The 12692-nt window shown below is 46.6% G+C and overlaps 1 protein-coding gene across 3 annotated transcripts in view; it reads right to left on the bottom strand.

The window, feature by feature from the left end:
- Positions 1 to 12692, bottom strand: part of adgrl1a (adhesion G protein-coupled receptor L1a) — a 154267-nt gene that overhangs the window by 40664 nt on the left and 100911 nt on the right. For all 3 annotated transcript variants that reach the window (XM_084371691.1, XM_084371693.1, XM_084371692.1), the window contains 2 exons: positions 2871 to 3084; positions 1617 to 1726 (listed from right to left, as the gene is read on the bottom strand). In XM_084371691.1, the coding sequence (XP_084227817.1) occupies positions 1617 to 1726; positions 2871 to 3084 (324 nt within the window). The remainder of the gene's footprint in view (positions 1 to 1616; positions 1727 to 2870; positions 3085 to 12692) is intronic.

Raw genomic sequence — 12692 nt, 5'->3', positions numbered from 1 at the left:
ACAGCGGAAGAGACAGAATATAAAGATAAGATACTGTGGCAGATTGATGGACAGAGAGTAAAAATAGCAGAAGAATGAGAGAAATGGGGCGATTGAAGAAGATTAAAGACCTCGGAGGGCAGACTTGAGGCGAAAAAGAGAATAGCGGTACACAGAAGGAGAGGAGTCAAGAGACATGAAAAGAGGTGATATTGACTGAGAGAGATCATAAGCAAAGGTAGGATGAGTGAGAGATCTCAGAGAGAACAGATGAGAAGGAAGCGAGAGAAGAAAAAGAAAAGAGCAAAGGAGGTTAGAGGCTCGGCGCCGACTCGAACTCGCAGCTCACCTCAACATCTGTGCCTGAGGAAAAAGCAGAGAGAATCACCCCATAAACCCACCCTGATTGTTCAAGAACTCCAAGAAGACCCTTGTCTCCCAATTCCCCGCCACCCCAATACCCTCAAATGTCCTTCCACCCCTTTCTGCACCCCAATTCTGCTTCTGCCTGGTGGAGGGGAGCGCCACTGCCCCTCCCCTCCAGCCAGGTATTCCTGCACAGTGAGGGGATCAATGCTGAGAGTAATAATACATGAGAGGGAGGAGGGGAGACTGAGCCGAGATTTTCACATGAACGAGGATCAACACAACTCCATATAATCCTCTCGGTGTCTGCTCCTTTGGCTGTGTGAGTGTGCTCTTGTTTGTGTGTGCCTGCTCGCTCTGAGGAGTCAGAGTGAGAGAGAAAGAGATCAACTGTGTGTCCCCCTTTTGCAAGTGTGAGGTAGACTTTGACGTGTGTGTCTGTGTGTGTGTGTGTGTGTGTGTGTGTGCAGGCGGGTTTGTATGTCACACCTGCCACGGAGCTTTGAGCGGCGCCGTGAGGAAGTCAGCCGTTACCATGGGGACATTAAAATGTGTGGCGCTGCAGGTCATGTGGTCTAAAATAAGCCCTTTGCTGTTTGTGTTAACATCGCTATTGTGAGGTGCGGCACACACACAACGCACCCTGCCTCCCGATCTCACTGCGGCCAATTTTAATTTTTATTGGAAATCAGAGGGACAGCAAAGGTGTTTGGTACCAGATAAAGGCAGTGGCACGCCCCTGGGTCAATCAGTGTGTGAGTGCGGGGCGGTGTGCGTTACACTGCTGTGATCGCCAATAAAGGCTGACCCCAGGTTTGCAGTGGGTGTGCATGAAGTGCTTATCGGACTCTGTATTTGCGGAGCACCTTCCCCCATGTGAAAATCCCTCTCAGCTACTGGTGCGTTGCTCTGTCGATGAAGAAAAAAGGTTTAGCGCTCTGGGTGAGTGTGTGTGTGTGTGTGTGTGTGTGTGTGTGTGTGTGTGTGTGTGTGTGTGTGTGTGTATTTGTGCAGTGTAAGTGTACGAGAGAGAAAGAAAAGAGAGACAGAGAGAGAAAGCAGGTGAGGATGACTGTCTTGTTTTGTTTTGCTTGTGTTGTGAAAAAATCCAGAGAGAGCAAGTGTGCAGATGTCATTTGTCGAGGGGTTTTTGGGGGTTGAAGAGGGGGCAGGGGGTTCAGGTGGGGGGTAGAGGGAGGGATGGGCGGGGCAGTGAATGGGGTGAGGGGGGTCGGGGAGGTGGGAGCGGGTGAAAGGGTCTCAGTACTCACTGTAGGGGACACACTCGTACTGGATCTCCAGGTACTTGTAGGTCCCCGGGCAGGGGTCTGGGAACACGTCTGACCCTGCTACCACCACACACTGGGTGCGGTTATTACACCTGCAAGTGGAAGACAGACAGGGGAAGGGGGAAAAGAGAGAGAAGGGAGGAAGTAAGTGATAAAAAAATGACGAGTGCCATTGTAAGAAAGACAAAGAGGAGTGGGTACAAAAAAAAAACATCTTCAGGCTCTGAAAGACGGAGAGAACGGTAGGGAAGGGAGTAATTTCACACTAGACTAGATCATGTGACAGCTGCACCCGAGGGGAGGCGGGAAACTGAGAGGGAGTGCGGGAGGGGGAAGAGGAATGAGATGAAGGATAGAGAGAGGGAAGGAGGGAGGGAAGAGGCAGGGAGAGGGCGAGTGACGTAAGAGGCTCCTCTCCTGGGGGATTGTGAGTGGGAGCAATTAGAGGTGAGAGAACAGGGAAGGACGAGGGGGGCTAAGGCAAATACTCTACACCACACGCACAGGGAAAACATTCATATGCACATAATACCTACATCTAAACCACACCGCCGCATGCATTCCCACGTTTGCACATCCCGAGAAACACACTCACACACACAGAGGAAAAGACACAAATCCACACATACATGTATTCACTCATTCTCATCACAAAATCCTTCTCGATCCAGCTTTTAGCGTTTCTCCCCTGTGCTGTCTCCGTTCATATCTCTATGCTGAACTCACTCCATCATCCCATCATTTTCTAGCTGTCTCTCTCCTTCCTTTATCCCCTCAATTCTCTCCTCCACCACTTCCCTCCCTCCCTTACTCTCTCCCCAAGCTAGCACCCTGTGCCTCCATTACATGCGTGATGGATAGCTGGGAGAGGGCTTCCATTGATCTGAGCTCAGAGGAAGCAGATGCTGAGCGCAAACACAGAGAGCAGCTGTAGGAAGCCCTACAAATACTTCTGCAACACTCCAAAACACACGCACACACATACACACTCTCACTTACGTATGCACACACACATTTACACCACCACACACATGCACGTCTCGTCAAGATGCAGTGGTGTTCTTCACAGAACAGGGATGCTGACTTCGGTATTTCACACAAGATATCAACACCTCAGGAAGGAAAGCAGGAAATTCTGGAAGAACTATGTTGTGAAATAATACCTTGTTTTCTCAGCCAACAGAGCTCAGACTCTGTGCAAACACACATATGAGATCCAAACAGATCAATAGTTACCTCTGTGACATTATCTTGAAGGCATCGGGCAGGTAGCACTGCACATTCTCCATCTGGAAGGGGTCTGCGTCACAGATCTTGTCATCGGTGCGGCCGTAGTTTGCCGTCTCAATCATGATGACATCACTTCCAGGGCAGCGCAGCTCGATCGGGTAGCCTTCACACGCCAGCTCTCGACGCATCAAGCCGAAGGGCATCATTGACCGGCTCAGAGCTGGAGTGGAAAGAGAGAGAGGCAAAGTTATCGACAATTCAATGAACCTTAATACTTTTAGGAGGCACTTTATTATTCGACCACATTGTAAATATGATGTGTAGTATTTGAGCAGGCAGAATGAAAGTGGCTCCGCTGTCCTCCGTAAAGCACAAATTAGCTATTATCGACTCGCCTTAACTGAGCACTAATATTTCAGAGCTGTTGATGCATAGTCTGGCAATCCAGTTTTCACATTGGAACATCACAGATCACATATTGGCATGAGAGACTTGCAGACACACCAGCGTCTCCAATAAGATATTGCACCACTTGCGAAACAAACTGTGAGTTTCAAATGTTAAAAAACTCCTACACACAGCCAGGCAGCAGCTCATCATACTCATCCCTCACCAGGGAGGAACTGTGTGTCCTTCTCTGAATCCTTTAGTTTGTTCCATCTCAACGAGGTGACAGAGCAGCGACTTAGGTATCACTCAGACTAACAGAGGCAAAAGTAATGGCAGAACAAGCCAAATTAAAGAGAATTAGTGTCTGTGCATGCCTTCACCTCTGGTGTGTACAACATTTGCACACACACTGCTGATAATCAGCCGTTTGAGAGGCATGTCAATGTACTGCTGTGGCCAGCAGCGGGGCTCTGTGAGGAGAAGGGTCAGCAGCGACAGCGGGGTACTCTGGGTTAATCGCTGAGCCAGGCTGAGAGGCATGAAAGAGGGCTGTAAAGAGGCGCTGAGAGACACACTCGCTGTCTCTCCAGCTCTCTCCATAACTGCATACCTTTCCAACTGCCTCCACATTCAACCTCACAAACAAGAAAAAAAATAACAAAATGGCTGCCAGCTTCGTTTACAGCCCAGGTGTAGGCAGGAGCACGCAAACAGACAAGAAGTAGAGACAGAGTATATGATGCGGTTGAAGGATGTGTCTATGTGCTGAGACTCCTGCCAGAGGCTGTGAGAGCTGCTGTCCATGGTCCTGAACTGAAAAACTACTTCAGGGAAAATAGCATCCCGAGTGTTGGAGCTGCATCGGAGACTGGTAGGTGCTCTCTGCTGTCCTGAAGGGGCAGAAGTTTGACTGAGCTCTCCTCTGCACCGTCAGTAAGGAGGACATGATCTGTACATACCAGACTGATGGTAAAAAGAGCAGAGCTAGTGCCAGTCAGGCCCTGTCCACATGCACATGGGGATTTCTTAAAACAAAGTTGTTCCATGACTTCTGGCCTTTTGTACACACTTTGTGTTTTAGGTCACTGGAAAAGGACCTTTTGAAAAACTCCTTCCTTCCTTACGTCTGGACTGGCAGACACGATGTTACAGACAACCACATTTATCAGCGTATGTATTGTATTGGGAGTGTGTGTCATGTGAACTCGGAGTATTTGAGTTTGTAAATTGACAGAATGGATTTTATAATGTTTATATTAAGAAAGACACAGACAGACATTGATTACAATCTGTTTCCTGTTTACAGAGATGATTTCTGAATCAGTGCTAAAACTGGACAGAGATCTTTTTTAAAAAACCTCTGTTCCCAAAAATATCTGCGTACGTGTGAACCAGGCCTTAAGCACACTAGAATTTAGATGTTCTTTATAAACTGAGGCTCTCACTGTACAGCCTTTCCCCCTGCCAGACGGGCTCAGCAGCAGACAAGGGCACTGAGTCAGCCCCTCTCCCCCTCTACTGTTAGTGCTGAAACCCACAGAGGGGGGCTGGTTTCCCTTCCTGACACTGAGCTAGCACTGCTTAGGTTTCAGCCGCTGTCCATTCAGGAGGAGTGCCCATCTGGGTCAATGTCAATGTCAGTCATCCCAGACATGCTCTGCAGCGATGCGCTACATGATTCACTGCCATCGGACTTGCTCATATTTCTAAATGCCACCCATTTATGCAGCGGGGACTTGAGTTCAGTTGTGTAACTAACGCCATTAAGGCTGAATGACTAGCACAGACAGACTTCAAATCTTTTATGCCTCGCCAGCATGCAGTGCCAGTGCCAAATCACAAAGGCCTAGATGCAAAAGCGCATACTAATTAAAGCACACGGAGATGCAAACAGCAGGCGAGGCCAGTCAAACAAATCCACACAACAAATGCAAAAACCCACACAAGCAAATTAGTACAGACGCAGGCGTACTGGGCAGACGAAAGTGCACATTCACAGTCAAGCGCACACACACTTGCACACGTGCATACACATATACAGAGTCCTTGTGTCACAGTGGGATTAAAATGCATAGTGTCAGTGTGTGGCCTTGTTCTCTTAACTACCCTGTGGTGTAAGTACACAGCGGCGTACAGCTGGCCAGCGATTAGAACCGCACAGTGAGCCAAGAGGAGAGTAAAACTAAAGGGGGCCACCAGGAGAGATCACACTCAGTCCACTTAAACTGTGAACTAACACTACAGGAACAATCTTCAGTCAGGGGCAGACCCCATGTTTAACATACTTTACATACCTGAAGTCACTTTACACGGTTCATATTATCTGGCTACTTTAGGGCCATCCACTACCATGCCACTGAGCGCCGATACAAAAGGCTGCAGTGGAAGGGCTCAGACAAAAGGAGCAGTTGATTTAATTTCTTGGTTGTTGGCTGAGTTGGAGCTAGGCTGTTTCAACAGTACTGAATAAACACACATCATTACTACAGTGTTTTTGACAATGGGCCATTTCATTGCTTGTACTTATGCTGATCAGCTTTTGTTTTTGTGGATAATTTGAGCTTGTTACCATCACAGTTATGTCTGGTAAATCACCTGTAGCTCGCTGACTAGATAGTGACATGCTTAGCGTTTATTAAGTCAAACTGAGCTAACTCTAATTAAGGCTGATGTGTTTTGGGGTAAATGCTCAAACAAAATATAATGAGTCTACTGAATCAAATTGATGTAAACGAGGGCTGCGCAATATGAACTTAAAGGGGCTCTTCGCAACAATTTGTAGCAATTTACATGTGTTAATCAAGTTTTATTGACCATATGTGAGCGGATTGTAACATGATATGAATACTGAGTACTTCATGTCTCTCTCAGTAGTGTATACAAGCATGTAGACGGTTTGTTAAAGTTGTCTTACGCTGCTGGACTGTGGATTTCTTTGTGAAGGACTCAGGACAGAGTCTACTAACATAAACATGAACGACCGGCTTCCAGCACAACACAGAACTCCCACAGAGCCCCTTTAAAATAATATTGCATTATTTTTAGGCTTTAATTCAATACACAATATATATCTCAATATTTTGAAATCTCCTAAAATGGCCTGGTCTGGTAAGTTCGGAAAATTACATCACTTTACTGTAATGCAGCCTTTAACACCAGGACAAGACAACACTGATGACATTTCATGATATAAATGCTATCCAAAATCGATAAGACGATAAGATAGTCTCATATCACTGCAATGATATAAAACTGACATATTGCCCAGCCCTAATTTAAAGTTGGTACATTAAAAAAAAAGCACTTTTCCAACTGTATGGAAAATGTGAAGTATTTCTTTTTCTGGCCTCGCTGTTAAAGTATATATTTAGCCATAATTGAGGACAGCCAGTATTGAGCCAGTACACTCCAACGGTGGCAGCAACCATGATAACTAGCCTATTTCTGGCAACACTGCAAATCTCTACTTCCTCCATATTGTATCACATTTCACACCTACATATTTCACACCTATGCACCCACTATTTGACAAGTTCCAGGTTCAGGTTGAATTCACCGTGTAAATACAGCAGGATGCACCTTACACATCGATTTACGCAGATATTTTTGAATGGCAAATTCAAAAAAAAGTGTGGAACTTAACTTCAGGGATTCAATGACTGTGTCTGTGTGTGTTAGAGAGAGAGAGAGTGTGTGTGTGTGTGTGTGTGTGTGTGTGAGTGTGTGTGTGTGTGTGTGCGTGGTTGTGTGTAAGCCAGATGGCCCGAGGCCTAGCTGGAGCTGTGGCTGGCTCTGAGCTGAGCAGAGATGAGCAGAGGATAAGCTTGGACTGGCCATGGGCTACGATTGTCCTTCACTCTGCAGGAATCCATTAAGGTTTCAGGGTCTCTTCAGCCAACACACGCGCAGACGCACACACATACGCACGTGGCCATTCAGGCGTGCCTGTCAGACTCATAATAGCTGGATGACGGAGTGTCTTTCTCGGCAGCAGCCATATGTATAGGTGGATCTAATCCCTCACAGTGAGACTATGACTCATCTCTCTTGGTATATAAAACCGAGTTAATATCTGTCATCTGCGAGAAATGGTTACCAATTGTCACCCATACTGATGATCATGAGCCAATTCAAGAATTACACGACTTGATTTGCATGGATGTGGTGGTGTGCAGGAGACAGAGATCTCAAATACACACACAACAGACGCCTGATGTCACTCCAGGGCAGCTGGTGTGAGAGGCTGAAGCGGTTGGCTTCATGATAGAAGCTCCATACAAATTAAGAGCAAGAGAGAGAACTGATTGGATTTGACTCATTATCCTCACACAGTAATTAAAGCCTGAGGGTGGATAGATGCTTGGACCCTCAGACAAGTAATTTTGCAGAAGCTAAGCTAGTCTCTAGTCTATTCTTTCTCTACCACTACAAATCTGTTCCTATATTCTCACTCTTACAGGCGAACACATGAGCAAGTACACAGAACACATTTTTCCAACATCATCTCGAAATGTGGAGACCTGCATTCAAGAGTCGTGACCAACACTTGAGAAAAGTTTGAGAAAATCTAGTCTGTTATATAATGACCCACTCACTTAGAATTCTGAAAGGTTCACAGTGTGAATAGATTAAGATTTCCCTTCATTGAAACACCACCAAAAACTTTCCATCATCAGCTTTCAAACATAAAAGCACTTTGATTTCAACGTCTCTGACCTTGGACAGGGTTATCACAGACGCTCTATGGTGTGCTTTCTCTGAAATAATTGAGTGAGGAGGTTTGGCCTTGTAGGTAGCCAAAGACTGCGATAGCGACTCTGCAATTGAGTCACAATAGGAGATTACACTTGTGGAGCTCTGTGGCCGCAAGGCTGACTTGTTAGCTGGATGGCTGACTGTCTTTCCGGGGCCGCAATGTGATCGGCCCCTCTTAGCTCCTCTGTCTGTTCCAGCAATCGTCTACTAATGCTACTCATTAGCATAGCACTGAAGCATAGTGCCAGAGAGAGCAGTGTTGGTAGTTGAGAAACTGGGCATGCTGCTGATGTGGATTCTTGTTATATCATCGACTTTAAAATGAACATTTAGTGGCTTTAAGGGTCGTAGGTGAATGTGCTCTTTTTGTCCAGAGATTGTGGTGGAATATGTTAAGTATACTGCATACATCTACATATGCCCTCAACTCAGCTCTGCCCAGAAGAGCTAGTACCCTCATGATTTTCAGGTTAGTTCCTTAGAAAAACTGGCGAAGAAGAACAAGTCATTTTACAGTCATTGAACTAAACTAAGGTGTCAGTGATGGGAATCCCTTTCTAGCAAAGAATCATCCCGACCAATTTCTCCAGTACTTTATCAGCTTAGCGCTGTATCTTAGCGACTCACTTAGCACTGCGAGTTAGCGTAATGACTCGCTGGAGCGTGGCCTGTCACCACAGACAAGCTGAGGCGATGCGGCCAGAACTGTCACATCCAGGCAGACTTCAAGCTGAGGAGTTGTGACAAAGTGACATCCTGAGACAAACCTAAAGGCCTAACGTGAGGGTGCAGGGGGTGGGGGCTGCTTGTGGGACAGCGTGTGTGTGTGTGTGGATCGGATGGGGTAACACTGGCCTCAAAGCTAGGATGCTATCTCATCTCCACTGACTCCTCCGCCTGTCTCCTACAGGCGAAAGAGACAGAGGAGATGAGATGAGGAGCGACTGTACGGGGAGTCACCAGCAATGCTATAAGGTCAGAACACAAAGCAGTGCCAAAATGACACACATCCACTGTGATGGAGCCGAGTCAGGCTAACACACAGGGAGGGAGAAATGCAATGGCAGAGCAAATTAGACGGAGGAGATAGAATAGAAAAAAAGATAGAAACCATCAAACTAGATGCTGGCAGAAGATGAACATGACGACCGTTCTTTGTGAAGGCACAAGGTCACCGACATAATAGGAGCGAGGCAGACAGATTTGTGGGAGAGAGGACCTGCCATTGTTCTGATCTGCTCCGCACAGACAGGCTCTCTTCCTCAGCAGCCCGGTCCTCCAACTGAACTGAATTACAGCACAGCCCATAACATTACATCATTCATAAGAGAATTAAACGTGACCCCGCTGGAAATGGGACGTACACACACACCACCATGCAACACATACTCATGCATTCGCAATGATGCACACTCACGCACCGAAATTCTTTCAGGCTAGCACACATGAGGCCGAACCCTCATCCATCCTCAACCTCAGGAACTCTCAGTGTGTGTTGACAAACTTTGCTGTGGGGGAAACTAGCAGGCATAGCAGAGAGATTAAGACAGGCGGTTAAAAAGCCACTGAGACACAAAGCAACACACACACACACACACACACACACAAACTTGAGAAGGAGGCGAGACGGGACGTGCTCATACTGTCAAATCACTTCATTGCTGGCCCTGGCGCCTAATTATGCAATAAAAGAGCCTCAGCGGGGGGAAACGGCATAGCCCAAAATAAGAATCAGCCGGCCTAAAAAGTAGGAGATTCACCCGGTGTAAAATATCCTCCATCTCCCAAGAGACGGAAACTGTGCTACAGGCCTAACACAACTCTATTGTGTTCTCTGTTTCCAGCACATATCATAAGAGGCAGGCCAGCAGACAGTGAGTCAGACCTAGATTCATATAAACACTGTGGTGGAGTGAAACTGCAGGTGATGCAGGGAAACAGCCACAGGGGCGAGGGGGGGGCGAGAGGGAGGGGGTGAAGCAGATACAGAGAAGCAGAGAGAGGAGAGTGAGATCGGCGGTGAGAGACTGAAGAGAAGAAAGTGATAAGAAAAAGGAGAGAGAGTGAGAGATAAAGTGTGGAGGAGATGGTGGGGGTGGGGGTGGGGGGCTGAGGAGTGAGTACCATGCAAGGCCGGCTGTCAGAAAGATGTGTGCGTGCATTTGGAAGAGTTGCAAGTCGCATCCAGAGACTTGTTAGGAAAGATGAGTGCTAAAGCCCAACCCTGCCGCTGCATTAGACACTTAATTAACCTCCTTATACACTAAGCCAAAGGCTTGGACGTGTAGACCGGGTGTGTGTCTGTGTGTATTTTCACTGTGCATGTTTATGAGCTGATCTGTTTGCAAGTATCTACAGTCCAGCATTTCAGATGCTCCTGTACCTTTATGTTTTATATCTATGAATTAAAAATGGATTTGGCCGTAAAACGCTACTAAATCCCTCCTATCCTCCTCTGCCATCTTGTTCACCTGCAGTGCAAAGAACATCAACTGTGTGTTTCCTCCTCTCTTTGTTTTTTCTTTCTCACCTCAGCACCATCCCTCGATCCCTCATCCAATTTCATCCACCCGGAAACTCTCTCATTTACCCTCCCCACCCGTTCTCCTCACCCTCCCCTCGTTCTCTCCATGTCTTCATTCCTCCCTCTTGTCCTGACCCTTCACCTCCAGTTTTCCCCTCTTCTCTTTCCATCCCTTCCTCCTCCTTCTCGCCCTCTCATGGTTTTTCAAGCCTCTCCATTCATCCATCTCTCCCCCCCTCTCTCAACTCTCTCTGCCCTTGGCCGCCAGCCGTAAGCTGCTGCTGGTAATTATCAATCTGCAGTTCACAAAACACACAAAAAGCAAATGCACACATTCTCCTGCACATGACATATTTAACACACACACACAGACACACCAGCACTTCTGCACACAATTATGAACTGGCGCTCACAAACAAACAAACCCACACACACACACACACACACACACACACACACACACAGTCCTTCACGGCTACAAAACCTCAAAGTTACGCAGCTAGGCCCTGAGAGAAAAGAGGCAGCTATCACACGACTGCACAAACAGGAACACAGTCCCCAATCCTTTATGTAGGAGCTTGTTTGCAGTACACAAATCAATGTACACAAACCGACATACCCTGACGCACACAACTACAAGCAAACACAAACACACAAACAAAATGGACACACGCAAAAACACACGAGCGCCAACACTGTGAGCGAATGAATAAACAAAAAGGCGCAGCCCCCGTATACAGGCGCAGACACATGAGAGTGGCATGCGTCATCTTCAAAGGGAGGTTTGAAAGAACACACCGCCAATTCGCACAGTCTCTCCCTCCTTCTCCCGCCTGCCCCTGACTACCAATATATGTTCAAAGGCCATCCATTAACCTTTCACTCACACAGGCCTCTCTGTGATCTACTGCTCTCAGCCAAGGGCTTTGAAGAGCACAGCAACCCCCAGCACCAGGGAGGGAGCAAGAGAGGTAGCAAACGAAAGAAAGAGGCAAAAGAGAGTGAAAGGAATGGGAAAGGAGGGAATGACAATGACGAGAGAAAGGAAGAGGGTTGGAAAAGATAAACAGAGCCAAGAGGGTGATGCTGGAGGAGAGAGGCTAGGTAGAGAGTGGGGTAAGGTGATGGGAGAGAAGAGGAAGGATGTAAAAGGAAAGGCATGGTGGGGAGGGTGGAAAAAGGAGGAGGGAAGGAAAATGGAAATGGTAGAGGGAACAGAAGAGGGTCCAAGAGAGAAGGTAGGCCAGTGAAAACAGGGGGGGTTTGGGGGAAGGACATCACGACGCAGAGAGAGGGAGTAATAGCTGAGGTGTTAGGGGAGAGAAAGCATTGGATGAGAAAGAGAGGCGAGTGTTAGGAGTGAGAGAAGTGAGAAGCACCGACTACTGCTAATAAGATGGAGAGGAAAGCAGAGCTTGGAAATGCACACGAGAGAAAAAGAGAGCGAAAACAGGGACAAAAGGCTTTACAGCAGCTCTTTATTGCAAAATCCAGATGATACGCAGCAATATTCACAAGCTGCTAGATTAGCAATTAGTGTCAGAGAAGCCTGTGGATTTCAGCTTTATGGCAGAGGAAAAAACATGGCAAAACATATTCAAAGGTCATTTTCAGACAAAATGAGAAGTTTACTTGTCTCCATAAGCCGGTTCTGATGGGCCTCTAAAGTCTATAAAACAGAAAAGCCATTAGAAACTTGAAAATACAAGTTGTCTGTATAGTTCTGAATATAAACCATGAAAGTCCTGCTTAAGTCTTCTGTCTGTCTATGATTCTGCAGCTATAATTTATGTGAAAGGACACTGGGCCATTTTTCTAGCAGCACTGGTTGTGCTGTGGGGCTGTGCCATATGACCAAAATCCCCAAAACTTTATAACCAGATGATGAAACATATTGAATTTTTTTTGTAAATTCAATGAATAAATAGTTTATATAAAAAATTATGTTGTTAAAATAGTGTCTGTGTGACAGAAGAAGCCCCTCTTCTTTGTTTGTGTTGCCTTCATGCAGATGTCTTGCCTGTCATCACGCGATATATATCGTCATATTGCACAGCCCTGTTGAACTGGTGTATTTAGTGAAAAAATACTTCCCAGGATACGTCCCATATAATGTATTGACAGGTGATTAATAAGCAAAGAATTCAGCACAGCCTGAA

This window comes from Pagrus pagrus, assembly GCF_965226575.1.
Source record: "Pagrus pagrus genome assembly, chromosome: 13".
NCBI classification, from domain to species: Eukaryota; Metazoa; Chordata; class Actinopteri; order Spariformes; family Sparidae; genus Pagrus; species Pagrus pagrus.
The sequence above is the reverse complement of the archived record's forward strand: the minus strand, read 5'-3'. Positions and strand labels throughout refer to the sequence as shown.